This window comes from Callorhinchus milii, unplaced genomic scaffold, assembly GCF_018977255.1.
Source record: "Callorhinchus milii isolate IMCB2004 unplaced genomic scaffold, IMCB_Cmil_1.0 Scaffold11, whole genome shotgun sequence".
Taxonomy (NCBI): Eukaryota; Metazoa; Chordata; class Chondrichthyes; order Chimaeriformes; family Callorhinchidae; genus Callorhinchus; species Callorhinchus milii.
In genome coordinates, this window is record NW_024704752.1 from 7413961 (window position 1) to 7438860 (window position 24900).

General features: G+C 46.1%; 1 protein-coding gene across 1 annotated transcript; it reads left to right on the plus strand.

The window, feature by feature from the left end:
- The first annotated feature begins 17356 nt into the window (after positions 1–17356).
- Positions 17357–22136, plus strand: zbtb38 (zinc finger and BTB domain containing 38). The gene has a single exon (XM_007894943.2). It carries the CDS (start codon positions 17357–17359, stop codon positions 21515–21517), a length of 4161 nt encoding a protein of 1386 aa, XP_007893134.2. The 3' UTR covers positions 21518–22136.
- Positions 22137–24900: the final 2764 nt, after the last annotated feature.

A 24900-nucleotide genomic window follows, 5' to 3' on the forward strand; every position in this document is an offset into this window, starting at 1 on the left:
GCGCTTCATGGAATATACTGTAAATTGAAACAAAAACAGAAGTCGCTGCGAACACTCAGCAGGTCAGGCAAGATCTACGGAGAAAGGAAAGTGATTGAATGTTTTGGATCCACGACCCTTCATCAGAACTGGGCCATGTTGGGAGGGAGAGGCTTTTAAGGATCAACAGAGAGGGGGCAGACAATGCAAGGAAGACAACGGAGCAAATGGGATAGAGGACAGGGGATGATGGATTAAAGAGGTGTTATTGATGGGAGAGGATTACAAAACAGGGGAAAATAGGTGTTAATAATGCAAAACAAATGGGGGGGGATTGCAACAAACCTGGCAGACCAGAGAGAAAAGCTGTGTCTGGGACCCAGATGATGTGGTAATGGTCACAGAAGAGGGGGAGGGGGAAGGTGAGCCCCTTTCTGTAACTCTATCATGCAATCCCTCTGCCTCAACCCCTCTCTTGCCTCCTTCAAGTCCCGTCTGAAAACCTTCCTCTTCGATCGCGCCTTCAACCATCCTTCCACCTCCACTCCACCTACCTTCCTCCCGTTCTGACCCCAACTCCAAGCTCGGGTCCAAAACCCCTGATTGTCCATCGCTCTGGAACGTCTTAGGGCGCTATACAAGTGTAATTTGCTGTTGTTGTTGTTCCTCCTCTTTCTTAACTCTCTGGATGTTCTTCTATACACTTTGCCTCTTTTGTCTCTTAGCCAATATAATCTTGGATTTTGATCGTTTCTTATTGTCTTTCCTTTTGTCCAACCTTCTTTCCTTCTATCTTTGTAGACCATATTTTTTCTCCCATCTCAAAACTCTTTCCCTTCATTTTTTCGGCATCACATACTCCTTAACACAGCGATGGATTTCCACAGGGGGTCAGACACCCGGCTGACCACAAACATTTTCAGCAGATGTGAAATAGGCAGTGCACAATGGGTAACGGTTACAGGTTTGATTCTTTTATTATCCTGTTTAATGTCTCATCTGAACGACAGCCCCCAGCACAGCATTTGCAGCGTCAGCTTAAGTCATAACTTGAGCTTTAAGTCATAACTATTAATGAAAAGATCAAGTTGTAGTGGTGAATTAAACATAGCCATGTTTAGACCAGTGACAAATGCAATACATTCACTCCCGGCTTATTTACCTTGAGGGAGGGAACAAAGAGCAAGTTTCCTTACTCCACACACCTAATAATAATAATCCCTCCAAAACAAAACACAATAATAAATTGGTCATTTTCAATCTACGACTGTTTGTGGAACACTGCTGTGCGCAATTGGCTGCCGCATTTCGCCCACATATATACGGTCAATTCGCTTTACAGCATATTCTGTGAAGCGCTTTGAGACGTCTAGAAGACGTGAAAAGCGCTATATCAAATGCGAGGATTATTATTATTATAAGTAAGTCTTCTGATTCATAGTAGAAACAAAAACAATAAGAGATTGTATTACCAGAGGAACAGGTAAGCTGCTTCTATACTGGTCTGTCAATTGATACATTAGGGTAGTGATATCACATGTAAACCTGATTCAGAATAATTGAGTCATGCAGTGGGCTGGGAGCTGATTTTCCCTCTCCAGGCAGAGAGATCGAATCCAGCCCAGACTGATCTATCTGTTGGCTGCAAGATTTCTATGTGGAATGAGCTTGGGACAGTCTCATTTCTTAATGGCTGTTGGCTCACAGGGCAACACTGATTGATGCCAACACTGGAGTAACCGTACTGTGGGAACACGCAGAGTATAGACTGAGCACCTCCCAAAGTGAGAGTCATCACCAAACTTTTAGGTGGCGATGGCAGACCATCTAGAAATAGCTAAAAGTGATAGTCGAAGCCTGAGAGTAATTTGCCTGTTTGCCTGTGGGAGGATGGCGGCAGAGGAGAAGGAAAGCAAGGTCATATTAGGGAGGAAGACGAAAATCTCATGCTTAAAAATATTTACATTCCCAATAAGATACAGAGGAAAGTACTGATTTATCATTGTTAGAAATTCTAAAATAAATGGAGCTGCTTTAGGAGCATTAACTAAGGTGGAACTGGGGACTGAGCCAGGTAGTAAAATTAATCCACGCTGCAATGTTTAAACACTCCCAAAAAGACTTTTGGTGGCAATGGCGGATAATCCAGACAGCTAAAAGACAAGTGCAATTTTTTTTNGGCAATCTGCTGGTAGCTGTAACTTTCCAAGGCTGTGTTCCTGCAGATGAGCCTACAGGCAGATACCAACAACACTCCCACATCCCACTGCTCCCTCGGCGCAAAGCATTGCCTTCTGTGGCACAAATCCTACTGAAGTTGGCCTCGCCTCAGAAAACACAAGGCGAGTCTCGTGCTTCTTGGGCTGGATCTTACAATCTCTCTGCTTGAATTATTCTGAGCTCCTTGACTGTTGTGCTGCTTTGATTGTGTTCACTCTTGCATTATGATTTTGCATAGAGTTGTCAATAATCTGTGGATTATTAATTGACATGCGTTTAAAAATTGACCAGAACAGAAATGATTTGGATCGAAAGATGTTACATTTTAATTTATTGTTCAGTAAATTCAGGTTTGTTGTTCATTATAGTTAGAAATAATAGTCTCCGACTGAATAAAACTCAGCAATTGTCCTGCAGAAGCCATCGAGATCCACAGTAAGTAAAGCACCTAATACTCAGAAATTGTTAATTGTGGTGTTCATAATAATAATAATAATCCTTGCATTTGATATAGCACCTTATCACAGCTTCTAGACGTCTCAAAGTGCTTCACAGAATATACTGTAAAGTGAATTGACTGTATATTTGTGGGCGAAATGCGGCAGCCAATTGCGCACAGCAGCGTCCCACGAACAGTCGTGGATTGAAGTGACCAATTTTTTTTTTTTTTCTTGAGGAATTATTATCAGGTGTGTGGAGTAAGGAAACTTGCCCAAGATTTCACCCTGCCGGGAATTGAACCCAGGTCTCGTGCTTGCGTGGCAAGCGATCTAACATTGTGGAGCTACAGGACTCCACAATGGTTACCAAAATCATGGTGGTATTTGGTCCTTAATACTCAGTCATTGAAGTTGTTGATCGTGTCCAGGTTTGTTCTCTTGAATTATTTTCCCTGTGTTTTTTGCTGTTTTGTTGTTTTCACAGTTTGGCTATAGGAATGAAGATGCAGCGAGTGAAGGAAGAGGAACAATTGGGATCTAGGTTGCGGTATTTCTCAACAAGGAATTGTGTCGTAATTCCCTTTTCCCGTGGGAACTCTGCTCCAGAAGTGGATCATGACGGAGTTAGGTTCTCGCGGGCCAGAATGTCCCACTTCCGAGTTCCGGGAAAGAGTTCCCATTGATGTTCCTTGAATTGCTCAGTAAGGAATCCCATTGAGAGATAGCCCAAGTTGCAACCCCGAACAGTTCGATCAATAAAAACTGTGGACTGTGTGTAATCTGAACTAAAAACAACAAGAAATTTATAACAACAACAAATTATGTTTGTACAGCGTCTTTCACATCGGGAGGTTGTCTCAAAGCACCTCACAGTCAAAGATTTGGACCTGAGCTGGAGATTTGGATCAGGAGGGGTGGAGGGCAGGGGTAGGAGCATGTCAGAAGACACGGTCGAAGAGGAGAAGCTTGAGATGTGCCTTGAGGGAGGCAAGGGATGGGCTGAGGCGAAGGGACTGTGGGATGGAATTCCAAAGGGTAGGGGCAGAGAGGCTGAAGGCTCGGTCGCCGAGGGTGGGGTGGGCTGGGTGTGGACATTAAGCAGCCAGGAGCCAGCTGAGTGGAGGGAGCGGACTCCCTTAAGGAGGTCACAGAGCTAGGGAGGAGCAAGGCCGTGGAAGGCTACACACGCAAGGTTCAGGATCTGACCTTGCACTGGAAGTGGCTGGGGTCCAGGTATCACCGTGTGGGGAATGCCATTGGAATGCTTTGCAGTTGCCAGAGACTTCCTCTCCATGACAATGCTACTGTCATCAGAACTTTGGTGTGGATAATAATAACCCTTTCATTTGATATAGTGCCTTATCAGGTATTTGAGACGTCTCAAAGCATTTCACAGGATACACCGTAAAGTGAATTGATTGTGATTTTGTGGGCGAAATGCGGCAGCCAATTGCGCACACCAATGAATGTAGGGCATATAAGATACAGGGTGTTCTCTAGATATCTGTAAGTTTATGGACCGAGGTGCTATGCTTCTTAATGGGCAATTCCTTTCCAACCTCACCACCAAAGTCAGCTGAGAGAATATAGTCCATATCGTTATCAACCCCTGTTTCTTTCTTTGCTCCACATCAACTTATCACTGCTGATAAGATGCTGTTCTTATCAGTGACCACTGGAGGGGGCGGTGAGTTGTCGCTCCATCCATTTGACATTTCTTACCTGATATTCGAATTGCGAGTATCCAAATCATACCATTAAGAAAAAATGAGCAACATCCAGGTTGTCAGGTTGCCGCTGATATCACTTCCTACATGCTGCATATGCGTGCTGCACACTCTCACTGATGTCATGTAGTTCAGGGGCTTGAAGGCAGAACTCCAGAGAGCTGCAGTGTCTCATGAGTAACCGAGGACGTCCGTGTCAGTGTTCAGTGTCTGTGTGCGTTAGGATTTTTGAACTGATTGAAAAGATTGTGGAGTCCTGTAACGTACTGGTTAGAGCACTTGCCTCACAAGCGAGAAGGACCTGGCTTCGATTTCCTGGCAGGGCGAAACCTTAGACAAGTTTCCTTGCTCCACATGCCTCTGTTTGTCTACCAGTAAGTAGGAACCTGGTTGTTAGTCGATTGGCAGATCGCTTTCTGGGGTAATTATTCCTCCAAAAAAGAAATAAATAATAATAATAATAATTTGGTCACTCAATCCACGACTGTTTGTGGGGCACTGCTGTGCACATTTGGCTGCTGCGTTTCACCCACAAAATGTACAGTCAATTTCCTTTACAGTATAGTTTGCGAAAAGCTTTGAGACGTCTCAAATGCAAGGATTATTATTATTATTATTATTATTATTAAAAGACTGAGACGCAGCTGCAACATCTCCGGTGCCTGACACAGGTGTAGAGGCCCACCTTACATGCTGCGGATCAGACCTAATCTCAAATGTAAGGTCGTGCTGGCCAGGACTCTGGAGAGAGAAACTTCCTACTCTTTTTCGAATAACGTCCACCTGAACATTTAGACTGCACTTTAGTTTAATATCTCAACCAAAGGACTGCACTGCCAACAATGCAGCACACCCCTACAACTGCACTGGAGTGTCAGACTAGAATATATGAGATCCGAGTGCTGAAGTGGAGCTTGAAACCACAACTTTCTGAAGCGAGGGTACTACCAACCTCTAACTGTGTGGTGACTGATACAGTGGAATATAAAACCGGAAATCTGACTGTGTAAACACCAGGACTCAAGGTGTGTCTTTGAGTTTTCATCCAGTTACAGCACTTGGAAGACCTCTCAAAGATTAAAACAAGATATTAATTGAAATCTGTGCTTGAATTATCTTTGGAATATGGCCATAAAATATTTAAGGAGTTTTGGTAGCTGTTTGGCTCAGACCCTGGACTTCATCACTTCCCAAGGTTGCAATCTATGCAAACGCCCTGAATAAACCTGGGAGACGTGACTTAGAAAAGCCTAACACTCCCAATTATAAGATTTTTGCTGCTCTATACAGCTGGGGTGTGTCTGTCTCGTGTGCATGTGGGTGGGGGAGCATGTGTGCAGGGTGGGGAACGCTGTGTGGGTGGGGAGGGGTGTGTGTGTGTGGGAGACAGCTTGTGTGTAGGGGTGTGTGTGGGTGTGCGCATGTGTGTGTGGGATGGGGCTTGTGTGTAGGTGTGTGTGTACGTGTGCGTATGTGTCTGTGTGGGGTGGGGGAGGTGTGTGGGTGTGTGTGGTGGGGGAACGTGTGTGGGTAGGTACGTGTGAGTGGGTGGGAGGAAATCGCAAGCTGCCTGGATCCACTAATCTTAAGGATCAGGTACTGATGGCTTGGGAGGAGTGTGTGTCTGGCTCCCTGTTAGTCTATCTGGCAGTGAACGCTGGCTTAATTCAGCTCAGCTTGGACATTCTGTGACCTCACTGGCTGGGCTTCAAATGGGTCACACGCTTCTTAGTCCTCATTACACCCAGTTCTGACAATGTGGAAGGCGTCACTCTGGATTTAATAATCATTGCATTTGATATTGCGCCTTATCACGTGCTTGAGACATCTCAGAGCGCTTTGCAGACTACACTGTAAAGTGGATTAGCTTTTTTTCTTTTCTGTAATTGAAAGACGTGCTCCCTTACCAGTGAGCTCCAAGTTAATCAGGACTGGCTGTGTAACCTGTAGCATCGAACCACTCTTGTACTTTTACAACAGGTGCAATTGTCGAGCATGTTTTTTTTTGATAAACCCACCTCTGTTCACCTGCCAGTAATTAGGAATCTGCCGGTTAGTCGATTGGCAAAGACTGTTGGTAGGACATTGCTGTGCGCAATTGGCTGCTCCGTTTCGCCCACAAAATACACAGTCAATCCACTTCACAGTCTGTTTATGTGAAGCCCTTTGAGATGTCTCAACGATGTGATTAGGCGCTATATCAAATAATTATTCAAAGGATTATTATTATTATTATTATCAACCCAGTTCCCCTGGGAACAGTGATGCCAGACTATTAAGGGTGATGAGTGAGGGTGAGAATAGTGAGTATGCCCACCTTGGCCCATCAGTGGGTGGTTGTGCATTAAATATTTGAGTGTAAACCCCTCCTACAGCCCTATTCTCTCTCTCTGTGGTCAGTGCGGACTTGAGAGCTTGAAGGTCTCTGATCGACCTGGAACGTGAGGCGAGGAAACAGCCCTTTGCTACAATTGCATTTGAACGAGAATAGTTTCAACACGCATTTAAAAATGCCCTCTTCGGCGTGAAGGGGAGATGTGTATCGAATCGCATTTAGATGAATTAAACTGCATTGCTGTCATCGGCATTGCCCGCAGAAGGAAGAGGGGGGAAAGCATGTTTAGCTGCTGCATTCACACTTTAAAAGCTGCATATCTGCACACTGCTCCTCCGATGAGACTAAGCTGCTTGATCAAGTCCCTTTGCAGTCTATCTCACGAGCGTTTAAATACTTCCACCTAATGGTGATGTTCGTGCCACCCTCTCTCTCTCTCTCTCTCTTTTTCTGTCTCTCTCACTATCGCTAACACTGCATTTGCAATGAAGAGCTGCTTTTCTCAAACTGTGGTGTAAGCAGACTGACTGGACAGGAAGCAATGAACCTGAAGCGTGCACTCCCCATCACTGCACAATTTGCTTTTATTTTTGCACCGACCGGGCTTATCTTCCATCACCAGTGGATGACAACAGCGCTCTGTCCTTTTCGCCTCCTCATCATCTGAACCAGCACTATCCAGTTGACAGCGACTGAATTTAAGGTGAGCTGCCCCTCCCCCTTACAGCTCTCCCTCTTCCCCCACCACCCCACCACCGCCAACCCCCCCTTGCACACACACACACCCCTCACTCCCCCCTCCGTTATGGTGCAGTATAGAGAAGAACTGTGCAAAAAAATGGCAGGCGGTTTTTAACACTGCTTCATTGCTGGCCATACAATGTATTGATCGCTGTGCGTGCTGCTGCCTTGTGTTTGATATGTGAGTATGTTAATGTCTTGACAGCGCGGCTAACATTGACGCTGAAACATAGATAGGGGCAAGATTTTTTCTCTTTGTAAAAAAAAAAGTCGTAACCTCGTTTCGTTTTGCTTGCCATTTGCTTAATTCCGACCCAGCCGGTCTCAGTGGAGATGTTCGCAATTCATACCCGAGATCGTTGCCTAAGTCACTGGTGTATTGCTGTGCGATACCGAATTTTTAAGTTATCTTCGAAGCGGTGCTGTTTTCATTCTCCGTGCATTCGCAGAACGCAGCCTGAGTCGCTTTGGTTTGATCCTGCACAGGGTGTGCGTGTGTGTGTGTGTTGGGGGGAGTGGGGGGGAACAGGGGGGTGCGGTTATTTTTGCTGGTAAGCCTGGGCTATTTATAGGAAGCTGTGTGTCGTGTGCCAGGACTGGTGGGTTTGTGACTGGTGTTTCCGACGGTGATCTTGTTGGGTTGATCTTTACCTGGCGTGACTGGTGACCTTTGTGGCGGGCAGCTCACAGACTTGGCAGAGAAAGACGGAGCCTTGCGGTAAAAGGGGGTGGTGGGTGGAGGGCGGGTGGGGGGAGGAGGGGCTCGAGCAGACGAGGGAGAGAGGGGGCATCTTTCAACCATGGAATCCTGTCGCTGAGCAGGAATTCCAGGATCAGCTTTCTCCTGGATGCGCGAGGGCGATTCCTAGCCTCTCGACGAAAAGCGGAAGTTTTTTTTTAAAAGATTACAAAAACATAGAAAGCAGGTAAATCGCAAGAGATGTTCAATACTCCAGCTTTACTTTGATTTGCATGCGAAATGTGAACAAATTGATCTGCATCCTGTTGATTAGCGCTCTTCCTCCCATACATACGAACAGGCTTTAATATTCAGGGCACAAGGACTGTCTGTCAGTGGAGGGAGAACGTGATGCTTTTTTGCACGATTCTTTGCCTTTTTTCTTTTTTTAAAAAAAAATTTCCGCTATTTTCTTATTGAGCGGCGTTTTATCGAAAGAACGGGGTTCCCAGTTGAGACTGAGATGGTTTCAGCTTGCTCTTGATGTCTGCGGTGGTGGGGAGGGAAGGGGAGTAGAGTGGGGGTACGCTGTGAGGTTCTGGGGTTTTGTGTGCGTTGTTTTGGAAGTAGCAGAGACTGCAGCGTAGAATTTGCCCTGTGTACTGTGCCACCTGGATTGTAGGCTTTTGGATAGCACCGAATCATTGCATTTACAAGTCTGTGTAACTGACCTTTCCAAAGACTGCGGATGCTACAGGACACAGAGGGGAAGCGTCTCGAAGAGGATTTTCCATCTGCACATCTCTCGAGCCACTAAAAACGCAGCCAGTCGTCTGTGTTACATTGGGAGAGTGTGTGTGTGTGGGCGGGTGGGTTGTGGGGGGGAAGGAGAGCAGGAGGAGGGAGGAGGCAGAATCCTACAGGAATTGTTGCATTTCCGAAGCAGTGTGGACCACGATCCTTTGACGCCTTTAGTTCTAGAACGTACCTGTGTAAGTCTGGTGTTTCATTTGTTAGAACCACTCGTAAGCACAGTGTGTTTGTGTATGTGCGCGCGTGCATGCGTGTGCCTGAGTGTGTGTGTATATATATATATATAGATATATGTATATGTATGCACTGGTTACCTCTGCTCTGCACTGGCTGGATTGCTCTGCTTGTGGTTCTCTTATCTTGCAAATGGCCTCGCATTCTTCAGCCATGAATTCCCAGGAGATGGGAGAATAGAGAGTGGAGGGAGGGAAAGGGGGTTAAATTAAAGCTGCCAGCACGGAGATGGGTTTCAAATTCGAGCTCTCCCTGCCCTTTGCGATTGAATGCATCGTACCTGCGCCATCCAATCTCTTGCCAATTAATCCTTACATCTGCTTGAAAGTATCATTTCCCTCCCAATAAATACTGCATAACAGCACGGTTTCCTTGGTAACCACATCCTGGTAGAGGAGGCAGCAAAAGCAAGTATCACCACCCCAAGTCCGAGGTTGTTCATTTCACGTTCGTTTCCATCCCGTATCTTTATCCGCAGCGTTATCCCGCCTGGCGGTTTGGAAGCGTGTTCGTCAATGGGAGCGTTTGCGCTGGACGGGACAGGTCGGAGGGGAATTAAACATTCCGTGTAGCTACACACAAAGAAGTGGACGGAGTACGTGGGGACGAAAAATTGACAATAAAAGGTCTGCGGGTTAAACCTGCGGATGAAACCCAACGGGAAAACCTCCGGGCGGCTGGACGAAAGAAAAAAATCCTGCGTTTTTTTTNAAAAACCTGTTTTGCGCGCTGCACTGCGATCTTAAACAGGTAACAAATATGTCTGGGTTTTTAATCCCAAGTATGAAATTCAGTTCGTTTTCACCGAACCTACGCTGTAAAGTGCATGATTGTTTATTAGTACCTGACGCAATTAACGTTCCTCTGTTAAGCTGTGTAAGTGGCAGGAGCAGGCGTGTGCGCGTGCAATCCAATTAGTGTGCTTGATGCGTGCAAATACAGAGGGACCATGGAGTGCGAGTGACTGAGTAACTGGGCCGGTCCCCTGGTCTGTGAGCATGTGTGAAGATCGATCGAGGATGGAGCCTGACTAAATAGTTGTGTTCACCTGATAAGGATTAACCTCCAGAAATAGAGTAAGCAAATCTGATTGTTTCCGTGTCTGCAGGGTGGAGGGTTAGGACATATTTAACTGTGGAGCTTGTCCTGTTGTCCTCTCTTTATTTTAACCGTGTCACGATGGAAAGATGCTCTTGAACGATAACGTTACTTCTCTCTGTGTGCACAGTCCTTTAATCCTTCACACTCGGCCATCTTGTAGCAGCCGAGATGATGGCCTTGTGTCTCGCTGCCTGCGTCAGCCTTCAAAATGGCTGTTGTGTGTTGTGGTTGGAAGCTGTTCGTATGGGGGGAGGGGGGTGGGGGGCGGGGGGCGTGTTGGGGTGAAGATTTGCAGGAGGGATAGGCATCGTTGCTGCATTCAGTTCAGTCTCCCCAGCAGGCCCGCAGGCACGACACACGTGCAAGTTTGCAGAGGCTAATTTCTTCGCATCGCTTATCAAATATTATAAAGTTCCAACCAGCGCGGAACATTCAATTTGGAACAGAATAATGCATCGCGTTGAAATGGCTGCAGGCATTACGGGGCAGGGAGGGGAGGAACGGGGCAGGATTAAGATGACTGCTTTTTTCGGCGGTTTAAAGGATGTATTTTGGTCCACAGCAAATTGGTGGCGCAATTAGGCTAATGTCACGCGTGTGAGAATAATTAACTGTTTGCTACATGTGAGGGGAACTGAGACAGCTCAGAGCTCAGTGCGTCACCTGCTGTAAAATAACCTTCTCCTGAGTGAAACAAAAAAACAGATTGATTTTTTCCCTTGCAATTAGATTACGTGAGAACAGAGTGATTTATTTGTTTGGGGTTTTACTCTCTCTCTTCCTCTCTCTCGCTCTTTCCCTCTCTCCCCCTCTCTGTCTGTTCGTGTGTTTAAGGTCCGTGTTAGGGAAGACGGGTTTCTTTTCTGCTGTCAGTTCTTCGCTGCCTCATATTAGCATAAGAGAACAACCTGGGTGTTGCAGTGTGTTTATCCTCAGCTCTGACAGAGGAGCGCGAGAGGGAGAGAGGGAAGGAAATAGTAAAATGCTGAGCTGAACAGCAGTGATGTTCAGCCCCGGCTCCCAGACTGAGAGAGAATAGACTCAGGAGGTTAGGTATGGATCGAGGCACTGAGCTATTGCCTCTTTTTTTGCTCTGTCTCTCTCTCCCTCATCCCCTCCTCCTCTCTCCTACCACTACCCGATTGTGCTGAGGAACTAGGTCATGTGTGCGTTGCAATATTCTGCTCAGCAGAACTTGGAGTCGTGCCAAAGAAGTATTCAGTTGACGTTTGCAGCCTGCGAGACCACAACACAGTCTAGTGCAGTGTTGCAGACCGTCTCCTGTGTCTCAGAATTGGGTGATATAAGGGGACGGCCCAGGCCTTCGAGGCAGTGCAGAGGAGAGCAGCGAAGATAGAGTGTTAGAGGAACGAGCTTATGAGCAACAATCAGGGTTCTTAGGAACGTAGGAAGATAGGAACAGGAGTAGGCCATTCAGCCCCTCGAGCCTGTTCTGCCATTCTATTTTATCATGGCTGATATGTACCTCAACTCCACATACCCACCTTTGCCCTATATCTCTTGATACCCTTACCTAACAAACATCTATTCACCTCAGTCTAGAAATGTCCATCAAACAAGCTCTTCAGTCTTGAGAGAAGATGTCTCAGAGGTAACCTTTTATTTGTAATGTTTATAGAAGGTACATTATAAGATTTTCAAATGGGATTGAAAAAGAAAATCCAGAACAGTGCTTTCAGATTTGGCGACACAGTACAGAGCAAGAGGTTCAGGGTTGTAGGCCAAAGCAAGTAGCCATTTTGCACACAGCAATGTTCCACAAAGAGCCATGAAGTGAATGACCATGTTTTATTTATGTAGGGGATTGTTGGTCAAGACACTGGGAGAAACTTCTTCCTCTTTCCCAATAGTGCCATGGGATCTTTAACGTCCACCTGAACAGGCAGATGTGACCTCCATTTAGTGTCTCATCTGAAGGACACCACCTCTGACAATGAGACACTCCCCTCAGCACTGCACTGGAATGTCAGCTTTGACAATGAGTTCAACTCACTTCAGCCCACAACTTTAGGGGCGAGAGTGCTACCAACTGAGCCACACTGACACCAAACGTCACATGCTGAACCCACAAGAGATACTTATTGGCTGCTTTGTGTACTTCCCAACAATGGATCAAAATATCCTGATCGCATTATTTCTCACAAATAAGTACCATGGTCAATTTTTTGATCCATCCCACTCTCTCCTTTTGGCTACAAGGTTTTGTGACTCTATAAGATGGAGCCCACACTGCAGTTGCAATACAGTTGCATTGTCGGAGGTGCGGTCTCTACACATTGACATTAAACCCAGATCCTTTTTGCCTATTCAAAAACAAAATAATCCTTGCTTTGCATAGAACTCCTTTCACGTCAGGTCAATGTCTTGATACACTACTGAACCCAGGATGATTGTGTATTTTTTCAGGTGAACCAAGCAGCTAATTTACACAGGGTTAAAGGTCCTGTGAGATTGTGCAAAGAGGGAAGTGCCTCTGGGCTCCTGATCAACATTACCACGAGCATCAGTTTATAAGTGAGAGACCTGAGTTCAATTCCAGGCAGAGGGCGAAACCTTGGGCAAGTTTCCTTACTCCACACAGAGCCTAATAATAATCCCTCCAAAAAAACCAAAAACAATAATTAAATTGGTCATTTTCAATCTACGACTGTTTGTGGGACATTGCTGTGCGCAATTGGCTGCCGCGTTCGCCCACAAATATACAGTCAATTCACTTTACAGTGTGTTCTGTGAAGCGCTTTGGGACGTCCTCCTGACGTGAAAAGCGCTATATCAAATGCAAGGATTATTATTATTATATTGACCAGAGAAAGCCCTGCTCTATTGCTGACAGCCACGTATTAACAACAACATCAGTATGTTGTTTCAGGTATTTCTCTTCTGTTTACCAAGCAGGAACCTGGTTGTTAGTCGATTGGCAGATTGCTTTCCCGAGGTAATAATTCCGGGGGTAAAAAAAATAATAATAATTGGGTCACTCATTCCACGACTGTTTGTGGGACACTGCTGTGCACAATTGGCTGCCGCATTTCACCCACAAAATACACAGTCAATCCACTTTCAGCGCCTTGGGACGTGAAAGGCGCTATACAAATGTAATCTTGTTGTTGTTGTTTACACTATATCCTGTGAAGTGTTTTGAGACGTGTCGAAGATGTGATAAGGTACTATATCAAATGCAAGGATTATTATTATATATTATTATTCCTTCAGATAAACTGCAAATTAATTTCATGTTCCATTGTGGGACCTTGCTGTTCACAAGATTGCTGCCGCATTTGCTTGCAGATGCTCTAAAAATAATAATCATTTGATTTAGGGCCTTATCATAGCATTGAGTGGTCTCAAAGCTCTTTACAGAATATGTTGTAAAGTAGATTGACAAAAGTGTATTTTAGGACAAAGACACGGCAGCCAATTGTGTACAACAGTGTCCCACAAACAGTGGTGGATTGAGTGATCAAACTTTTGAAGGGTTTATTTCCCACGGAAAGTGATCCGCCAATCTACTAACAACCGGGTACCTACTTATTGTTAAGTAAACCGAGCCGTGTGAAGTAAGGAAACTGGCCTAAGGTTTAGCCCAGCCTGGGAATCAAACCCGGGTCCTCTCGTTTGCGAGGCGAGCACACTAACCACAAAATAAAACAAGTCGTTCACTTCACGCCTGTTTGGGGGACGTTGCAGTGCACGAGCCGGCTGTTGAGTTCACCCACAAAATACACAGTAAAATCCTGTGAAGCGCTTTGGGAATTCTCCTCGAAGGTGTGACAAGGAGCTACCCCAAATGCAACGATTATTATTCTTATTGTAATCCGCAGGAAAACAACGGATCGGAGTCAATCAGTAATTAAGCGGCTGCCGTAAACTTAATATGCTAATGAGGTTCTGAGTAGCTATAGAAATATAAGTTTCGCCCCCCACCCCCCACCCCCACCCCCCATTCCCTCCAGTTCTATAGCGCATCACATCATCACATGATGTGAGGTGTTCTGGGGCTGTCTCGGACGAGGATGAAATTGGGTGCATTTTTATAATTTATTGCATTTTATTTGCATTAAAGACCGTTTTCCGCTGGCACGATCCAAAGTTATTCAGTGACCCCAGAGAGCTGATTAGCGCAGAAGGAGCATTGCTTGCGAGATTCAAGTCACGAGTTGGAACCTCATTTGCATAGTTAGTTTATGGCAGCTGTTTAATTTCTAATTGGCTTCGCGCTCGCCTGTTCTGTATTTTAAAGTTAAGAATCCATTGTTTTCCATTGGATTATATTGATTATATAATACGTTTCACCTACAAAATATGCAGTCAATTCACTTTACAGTGAAGCATTTTGAGACGTCGCGGAGACGTCTTATATAGGCGCTAGATCAAATGCAAGGATTATTATTATAATCCTCACATTTGGTGTAGCTTTGAAATCGCATCATTGAGGAGACGTCACACAGCACTTCACAGGATTTTGATATACAGTGTATTTTATGGTTGAACGCGGCAGCCAATTTGCTCACTGCAATATACATACACTTATAGCTGGTAAGTTTTTATTCAATTTTATTTTATTAGCTTCGCAAGGGAGAGGACCTCGCTTCGATTCCAGGACAGGGCGAATCATTGGGGAAGTTTCCTTAATCCACATGCCTCTGTTCACCCAGCAGTAAGTAGGAACCTGATCGATTGGCAGATCACTTTTCCAGGGGAAATAATCCCTTCAAAATTGAATAAATAATAATAAAAATAATAATTTGGTCACTCAATCCACGACTGTTTGTGGGACACTGCTGTGAGCAATTGGGTATATTCACCCACAAATACAGTCAATCAATCCACTTTAGAGTAAATTCTGTGAAGCACTTTGAGAAGTCTCGACAACTTGCTAAAGCGCTATATCAAATGCAAGGATTATTACTATAATATACATATATATATGAATTTATAATATTCAGCATTTACAATTCAATAAAAGCTTGCTTTTATTTTGAAAAAGAGCTGGTGTGATTGTATTGTGTGAATATATTTCCATCCTTATCTCACGGAGAACTGAAGAGCAATTTCCTGGTGTTTAATTGTCAGCCCGTTAATCTGAGACTGATTGTTGGTATCTATGCATAGACAGGACAAGCTGCAGACACAGTGAAGACGGGTGTAGCTGAAATGCGTAGTGAGCAAGAAAGAGGTGATTGAAGACATTTCACAGAGATAATCCAGACAATCAAACTGGTGATTGACATTGGTCCAGTGGGATTTATATTAGCATTCTCTCCGGTCACCCCAGTTTGAATCCAGTCGGATTGCATATATATGCCAGATAATAAGAGTCAAGTAAAAATGGATTCAGTAGCACCAAGGGAGATTTCCCAGGAAAAGGGTGCACGCATCAGCTCCTACCCCCATGGGCAAATAACTCCTAACACTGAGCGTCACTACTCACATATGAATAATGGCTTCTCCGGAGGATGTCAGTGGAACTATCCCTTGGTAGGAAGGGAGGAAAAGCTGAGAGAGTGCAAATAGAAACTGTGTGCCTTTCAGCTGAAAATTTAATGAATAAATTAGTTGTGTTAGCAGCAACGGTCTGCAATAATAATAATCCTTGCATTTGATATAGCGCCTTATCACATATTTTTAAATTTACTATATATATTTGACATAGTCCCATTTTGTGTAAATTGGGAAGTTGACAATCAGTCGCCATTACAGACTGAAAACTCTTCTGTCTTTAGCTGCCTTGTGCTTTGTGTTGCAAAAATGATGCCCAATAATAATAATAAATCTCAAGGACCAAGCTGCTGTGAAATTGTCCTGGTCAGAAATTACAATGACAGAAAATTGTGGAGTCCTGTAGCTCAGTGGTTAGAGCACTCGCTTTGCAAGCGAGAGACCTGGGTTCAATTCCCGGCAGAGCGAAACCTTGGGCAAGTTTCCTTACTCCACACGCCTGATAATAATCCCTCAAAAAANGAATAATAAATTGGTCATTTCAATCCATGACTGTTTGTGGGACGCTGCTGTGTGCAATTGGCTGCTGCATTTTTCCCACAAATAGACAATCAATTCACTTTACAGTCTGTTCTGTGAAGTGCTTTGAGACGTCTAGAAGACGTGAAAAGCGCTATATCAAATGCAACGATTATTATTATTATAAGTATCTATTTATGTTAAATCTGAAATGTTAGTGTCTTACATGGAACAAAGGGTATATCTCCCCCTTGTGGAGGCGATAATAAAAACCTTGTGCTGGGGCTGAAATGTATTGAGAATCTGCAATAACGATAATTGTTTTATTGAAACGCGTACGTATTGTTCCTTAAGACATTTATACCTGACAATTTTGTTAATAGCTCGGCTCCCACCCACCTCACCTGCAAAATCTAAACTGTAGGATCTTCCAATGGTATTTCCTCAAAAACTAATCAAGGAAATGACATGAGTTTCCAGGACACCGGGAGAGAGAAACTACCTTCTCTTTTCCAGCAGTACAATGAAAATTCAAGCCAAAGAACTGACTGGGTTCGAAACCTCCGTAGTTGTGCAGAAGATCGATCTGAAGTTCTTTGCGTGGGTAAATTACATAATTCGGGCCGTCTGTAATTCCCTCTGTGTCCACGCTTTGCCCAATTTGCATTGCAGTTCCTCTCTCCTCCCAAGTGTCCATAATCAGTGGTTGGGCCTTCAGCCTCTCTGCCCCCACCCTTTGGAAATCCAGCCCACAGTCCCTTCTCACCGGTCCTTCCCTTGCCGCCTTCAAGGCCCGTCTCAAGACCTGCTTGAAAAGAGAAGGTAGTTTCTCTCTCTCAGGGCCTTTGGTCACCTTCCAACTCCAACCCTCCCTGCCCTCCACGCCTCCTGATCCCAACCCCCAGCTTGGGTGCAAATCTTTGACTGTCCAATGCCGTAGGTGGGACGTCCTCCCGACTAGAAAGCCGTTATACAAATGTAATTTGTTGTTGTTGTTGTCGTCAGGTGATTCAAATTGCATCAGTGTAAATCCTTGCCATGAGCTCGCCTAACACCAAATTCCATCGATTTTCTCACCCCGGCCGAATGCATTTGCTTTGTGTTCCAGATGATCGCCATGTCTCCGGGCGCTGACCTGAGGGATCCCTCCCACAGCCAGACGGTGCTCTGCTGTCTGAACGAACAGCGCACCCGGGGGATGCTCTGTGACGTCACCATCGTGGTGGAGGACAGCAAGTTCAAGGCCCACAAAAATGTGTTGGCGGCAGCCAGCCTGTACTTTAAGAACCTGTTCTCCAGCCAGGAGCTGTGGCTGGTGGGACATGTCCTGGAGCTGCCGGACTTCAAGGCGGACGTCTTTGCCGACGTGCTTCATTTCATCTACAGCGACAAGGTGCCCATGAGGGAGTCCGACAGAGCCAGCGATCTCGTTGAGGCTGGCAGGCGGTTGGGGATAACGTTTCTACAAACGCTTGTTCCACAGCAGGACTCGGAGGTTCCCGTCAGCTCCTCGCCCGATTGCCCTCGGTCGCTGTCTCAGGTTTCTTCCCTCTCCGAGTCGGCGAGTGCCCAGAACTTCAAAGAGGAGACGCCAAACTCCGAGCACGGCAAACCCGCGGAGGATTTCTATTTCGCAAACGGGCCTCGAATCACAAACGCCTTTTCCATCTTCGACATGCAAGCCGGGGCGGACTTGTTCTTCCCCATCGACCTGAGTACGAATGTCGGCAAAGACCAGGTGCGGTCTGATCAGCTGCCCGTCACGTGTGTTGGCCAGAGCCCACAGCAGATGCCTGCTCAGACATTAGCTGAACACTCTTACGCTGTGTCCTCTTCCAGAAAGGATCAGCCGGTCCCGGAGCTTTCTTGCCAAATGGACAAACCTGCGGACGATCACGGAAGCCCTTCGGAGAGCAGCACCGATGTTGGTGCTTGTGTTCGTTCAGGAGATGCGGAGAACAGTCATGTGGAGAACCAGGTTTCCAACGGTTTCCAAACCCCAAACACTGTGAATGCAGCGGGATTTAAAGTTCTACGGTTTAACTTGAACGCACTGCAAAACAGCAGCGCACCAATGGGCTTTGTGCCAATGGCTGGGCCGTTGAATGGACCCACTGAGAGCACTGATGAGGTACCTATGGGTGGGGGAATGGATGAGGAGACAGGCTCTGCTCCTGAGGGAGAGTTGAGCAAACCTGAGCCCACTGCTAGCTGGTCAGAGCCGGCGATAAAGGTCAAGAGTCCGGCCACTTACACCTGCAAGTACTGTCCGAGGGCATTCAGCAGCCGTATATCCCTGAATGTTCACTCTCAGCTCCACACCACAATCCTGGATAAACCCTTCTCCTGCAGGCACTGTGGCAAGTCATTCGTGCATCTGAAGAGACTCCAAACTCATGCCCAGCTGTGCGGGGGGCCTGGAGCCAGGGGTTCCAATCGAGAGTCTCAGAATGGACAAGCGGAGAGTTTTTCCGGAGAAAACACCACCGGTGCGGACAAAGACCCCGGCTCCATTCCACACGCCCTGGAGCTGGGGACCCCTGGCAGGTTGTCAATGGGTCGTGTGAGGTCCATGAGGGGTAACAACGCCTCACCAGAACCCGACCACTTTGTGAAAGTAGTTGAGGGGCAGATCCTGTACTACTGCAGTGTGTGTAAAAGATCTTACTTGACTCTCTCCAGCCTGAAGAGACATGCCAATGTCCACTCGTGGCGGAGAACCTACCCTTGTCATTACTGCAACAAAGTGTTTGCTCTGGCAGAATACCGCACCAAGCATGAGATCTGGCACACGGGAGAGAGGCGATACCAGTGCATATTTTGCCTGGAGGCCTTTATGACCTATTACGCTTTGAAGACGCACCAGAAGTCTTTTCACGGCATCGACCCAGGTCTGTCCACCAACAAAAAGGCAGCGAGCGGTGGCTACAGAGCCAAGATGTGCCCGTTTAAGCTCTACAGGCTTCTCCCCATGAAGCTGAAGAAGAGACCGTACAAAACATACACCACTCAATCGTTTCCAGCCAACACCATCCAAGTTACTTCAACCAATGATGACGCCAATTCTTTTGGTGTTGGTCCCTCCAACGCTGACCCTGCCTCGGCCTCAGCGGACGCCCAAGACCCGCCAAGCCCCTTGGGAGGTGTCGAGGAGATGACTTCATTGCAACAGCCTTTGCCTTATGCACTGACATCCTTGGCAAGAACTCGACACGAGTCAAACCCAGGAGCTCCAGGGCAAAGCAGCCTATCTCCTGATCAGTGCCTAAACAACACTCTTTCCATCAATTGCTATTTCAACAAGTCTTTGGTGTCCACAGAAAATCAAGTCAATGGTCCCAGTGGGAAAGACCACCCTGCTCATGGGCAACAAGTCTTGCCCTGCTCAGATGTTAAAAGTTTGGGACAATCTGTTATCAACTACGGGCACACAGCTCCCTCGGTTATAATGCACAGCAACCGAGTGTCGTCCGTGATCAAGCACGGAAACGCGTTTTCGTCCGTTATTACGTATCAGAGCAGAGGGCAGTCTGACACTGCTGCTCAACACCCTCTTCCACAGTCCAGTGCGAGCCACGACTCTTCCGATACAGTGCCAAGGAGGAGCCTTGCTAAAGATGGGGCGAAATGGCAAAACAAAGGCAGCTCCAAGAAGACATTAGAAACAGCCAAAGGATATGGGGCGGCCTCAGGACCAGGGGCTGCGTCAAAGAGTCTTCCCAGTGCCTACTCCACGGGAAGCAGGACGGAAACCTACATCGCGAAGCCGGCTTGTCCAGGGACATCTACAGACCGCCAGGTGGCTCCTCTTTGTCAGATCACAGTGAGAATTGGAGGCGAGGCAATCGTAAGGAGGCGAATTGCAGGATCCAAGCTGTTTGGTAAAAATGGTCGAAAGACAAAATGGCCAAATGCGATTGAAGAGCAGGCAAGGATGGACAGTGTGAAAATGAAAGAAGGTGAGGATCAGGCTTTGGGTTCGCTTGATCAGACAGACCCCAGCGGAGGGGCCCTGGATCCTGCGTTAGGTACTGAGACGGGAGACGAGTTGAGCGATCAGGATTCAAATGACAAACTCTGGCGGCCATATTACAACTACAAGCAAAGGAAGAGACCCAAAGGCTTTCGCAAGTTGAGGAAGTCCAGCTGGAAGAGGAAGTGTGGGGGCAAGGCTTCTCACCGCCTGGCGCTGGTGGGTGGCAGTGGGCTAGAACCACTTGTCAATGACCGTCCAGAGAAACCCGCTGCAAACCAAGACGTCAACGCACCATCTCAGGAGGTTTGTGACAAAACCAGCCCAACTGATGAGGAAATGGAAGACCATCTGACGGGGCTCTATTCGTGTGATTTCTGCTCCAAGCCCTTTTCCAACTCTTCCGCCTTGAAGTTGCATGTGAGGTGCCACACTGGAGAGCAGCCATTCTGCTGTAGGACCTGCGGCCGATGTTTCTCCATCCAAAGCAACCTGCACAAGCACGAGCGCATCCATCTGGGCGTCAAGGAGTTTATTTGCCTGTACTGCGATAAAGCCTTCACGCTGAGCGAGTCCCTGAAGAAACACGAGAGGATCCACACTGGAGATAAGAGGTACCGTTGCCCCTTCTGCCCCCAGCGGTTCCTTTACCTGAACACCAAGAAGAATCACGAGCGCAAACACCTGGACCATAAGAGGCCCCAGAAGGAGGGGGAGAAGCGCCCTCCCTCTCAGGGTCTCAAAGTCGGCAAAACCGTGGCTGCCCTCGGCACCCGTCAAAAGAGGCGCCGAATCAAGGTGGCCGTTGGGGCACACGACTCCCCCTCACATCACCAAAGCAATCTCCCCGACGGCGGAGGAGTCAGTGAGACGGAACCGGAGCGCGATGAGCCAACGAGTGCAGGCGCCCCAGAGGCGGAGGCAAAGGTTGACGTGCCGACCACTCCCGGCAACGTTGACCAGATGGCGCAGGATTCACCGGGCACCGAGCCGAGCCACGACAACCATCCGCCCGAATCAGCAGCAACGGCAGCGAGACACAACTATGCCATTTACCCCTGGCCCAGTGCCCACTTTGTGTGCCCGGATCTCGCTCCGAAGGCGCTGGCACAGAATACCGAGCACGCTTGGCAGATTTGCCAGCCTAACTTTGACAGCAACCTGGCTCTCTGCACAAATATCTCTTACAATCCGTGCGACAATAACCATGGAAACCACGACAGACTGGTGTTCTATCAAAGCCCTGAGACGTTTTACAATCGGCAGGTGGGCGGCTTGGCCTATAGAGCTCTCTGAGGGGCTCAGTCCCTAAGCGGGCAATGCTCTCCTCTGCAGATTGTGGGCTGGAGAGGGGGTTGATTTGGAACATTCTGAATCAGTGGGACAGTATAACCCTGTCAACGTCCCACTGAGTGTTCATGTGTATAATAGTGGGGTGTCATTGTTAAAAAAAAGTCCTATATATATTTTTGTCTTTACTTGAGGGAAAAACAAGATCTCACTATCTCTTTGAAGCCACAATCTCTGGTAATCCCTGCTCTCAATTCTCAGTCTGTAGCTTTAAACTCACCGGTGTTGTGGAAAACCAAAAAGAAAACGCAACTCCCTTCTCTCTCTCTCTGTCTCTGAATCCCTGATCGCTATGTTCACTGTGTGTTCGGAACCAAACTAAAGACATTTGCCGAGGACCGAAGAGCTTCAATAAGAGTGGTTATAGGGTGAAGCAGCCAGAACGCTGCATCACATTGGAGTTGGTGTCCAAAAAAAACACACACTGAAGCAGCGTTGCAAAAAAAATAATTGGACATGTGAACGTTTCAGCCTCCTGTGTATGTGGAAATATGTTAGAGGTGAAACACATGTACAGGGTTTCCACAAAGTCCTGTTAACCCCCATGTCGTTTTTTTCTACAATGCACTGACCAACAACTGAAACACGTGGAAGAATGATGAATTGTATTTAGAAGTACTTCATTTTATTCAGTACAAGTGTTTAACTGTATATAGACGCCCAGAGGATTGGTGTGGTGTGAGCACCGTTTTCATGGCAGATAATGATCCTTCGCCATGTTCGGTGCAACATCTTTCCTAACATGGATGGAGTGACTATGCGAAATACATCTCTGACAGCTTGTTTCAGCTCCTATTAGTCTCATATTGCTGTTTTGTAACAAGGGGGTAAGAGGACTTTCTGGACACACTGTGTACACTGTCCAGGTCCTGTGTAGCTGGTTACGTCCCCGATTACATTAGAGCCCCGATAACTGTGCAGTTCTATTTTGTGGTGTCCACTGTGCCATCTTGCTTCCTCGAAGTGCATGCTTAACTGGAGCTAAGGGAGGGGTGAAATAAAATGGGACGTCTCGGAATCGATTCGATTTGATTCGATCACCTTGAATTGGTTTGCGAGGTGTCGCATTTTCTCCCCTTATTTCTTTTTTTTCTAATTTTTACAAAATTGCACCTCAGCTGTTTGTGAGTCAAAAGAAGAGTTTTAATAGGTTTGCTTTTCATTTTGTTTTACGGTTTTTATATATTATATATATATGATATATATATATATTGTATATAATTCCTAGAAAAAGTGTGTGGTTTACATGTTCTATCTAGGCAGCTTTTCTATTGGGTATATATTGGCAATAATTCGAATTGCATACTGTAAACCTCTTGTGACTGCTATTGGATCATGTTCCTTGTAGCTGAGTGCAAAGCAATATGTGTCAAAGAGCAAATGGTTTGTGTTTGAAGGGAAAGCACTTTTGGGTAATGGCAGTGTGCAAAGTTAGAGAGCACTGTCAGCGAAGGTCATGGTGTAATAAAACAGAATAAAAGTGTGTTTTGTTTTGTTGAATGACATGTGACGAGTCATTAAATCTTATAGTCTATGTTATATAGGAACATGGAACAGGAGTAGACCATTCAACCCCTTGCGCCTGTTCCGCCATTCTATTAGATCATGGCTGATCTGTTCCTCAACTCGAATTATTTATTATTAATTATTCATTCAACATATCCCGTGCTTTTATAATGTGCTACTTCAGCAGGCTAGCAGTTGTTGGCCCAGCGGAACGAACAAAGGAGTTGACCAAGGAGTGGAGTGAGAAGAAAGGAAATGTCAAAAAAACTTTTTTTTTTGTCAGCCAGGTGTTTGACACACACAGATACCCATCACCATGCTTAAGAGTTTCCAAATCAAATTGAGTTCCACATATGCATGCCACCTGCACACGGAAATTTTCCTGTGTCTGTTTATCTAATTCCAGAGAGCGTTGGGCACGGGTTGGCAAGAACCAAGGTGTGGGGACCTCTGATTGTGCGTTGGGTTACCGCTGGAGTTTAACCATGTAATATACCAATGGAAGAGCTGTCTGGCAAGCTTCCTGCTGCTTGGCCAGCTAAGATAACCTTACCTGTTAGGGCTTTGATTTGTAGGGTTAACAGTAACTGATGGGAAGAATCCCTGCCCTCAATAAAAGGAAAACATAGTTTGGAAATAATGAGGCAATGATGATGATGTCAATTTCAGCTCTGCTTTGTCTACAGGGTTTTTAGTCTAGACTGTGGGCCACCACCTGCATGGAACTGCTGGGTCAGAGCCCTATGTTACATGGAGTATAGAGATCCAAGCGAGTACCAGCACATCAGGTCTTTATTCCAGCATTAAAGCTTCCTCCCCATGTACTGTGATATCACACCCACCACCACCACCACCACACACCCAGCTCCACTGTTCCACTCCTCTCTGGAATCAAATATAATAGCAGAATTACTGCATTCATGGGTTTCATTTCTCTGCTCCTTCCAAGTAAAGCAGCCCAAGGCAAACACCTTTACACAGCACAGGAAGGGAGTGTCATATCATTATGAGTATCAAAACAAGTCTTAAAGGGACCGTGTTGTTTTCATGGTTTCATCATCTTTCTGCACGTAAAGGGAGCTCCGTTTCGAAAAAAACGAAGACACCACAAGATAACCGATCACTTTTTGAATTTCCTATTTTGGTGATGGTTTGTAGTGAAGCTATTTCTTTTAACTATTTTTTTTGGGGGAAAAAAGCGTCTTTAATGTGGACTGAATCAAAGCCAATGGCGAAACATAAGGCTTCATTTCCAAGTATTGAAAATGACACATTTCCGATCCACGTGTGTCTGGGGAAGGCAGGATCAGGGCTCACCCAATGCTGCTTTTTCCAACAATCAACACTCACTGCCAGGAATCACACATGAATTAATGAATAATAATGTCTGGAATCAGTACCACAGTAAAAATACTAAAATAAAAAAATAAAATAATGATAATCCTTGCATTTGATTTAGAGCCTTATTACGTCTTTCAAACGTCTCAAAGCGCTTCGCAGAATATACCATAAAGTTAATTGACTGTATATTTTGTGGAAGCCAATTGCACACAGCAGTGTCCCACCAACAGTCATGGATTGAGCAACCAAACTATTATGATCTTTTTTGAAGGGATTATTACCCCCGGAAAAGTGATCCACCAATTGACTTAACAACCGGGTTCCCACTTACTGTGAGGTAAACAGAGGCGTGTGAGTGTCACCCGATACTGCTCTGGTGCCTATGGTGTGCCATATACTATGCAGCAATTGTGCAATTCAATGCTGTGCTAATACTGGGTCGGGCTAATACCAGGATAATTTAATGCTGCTCTAAGGCTAAT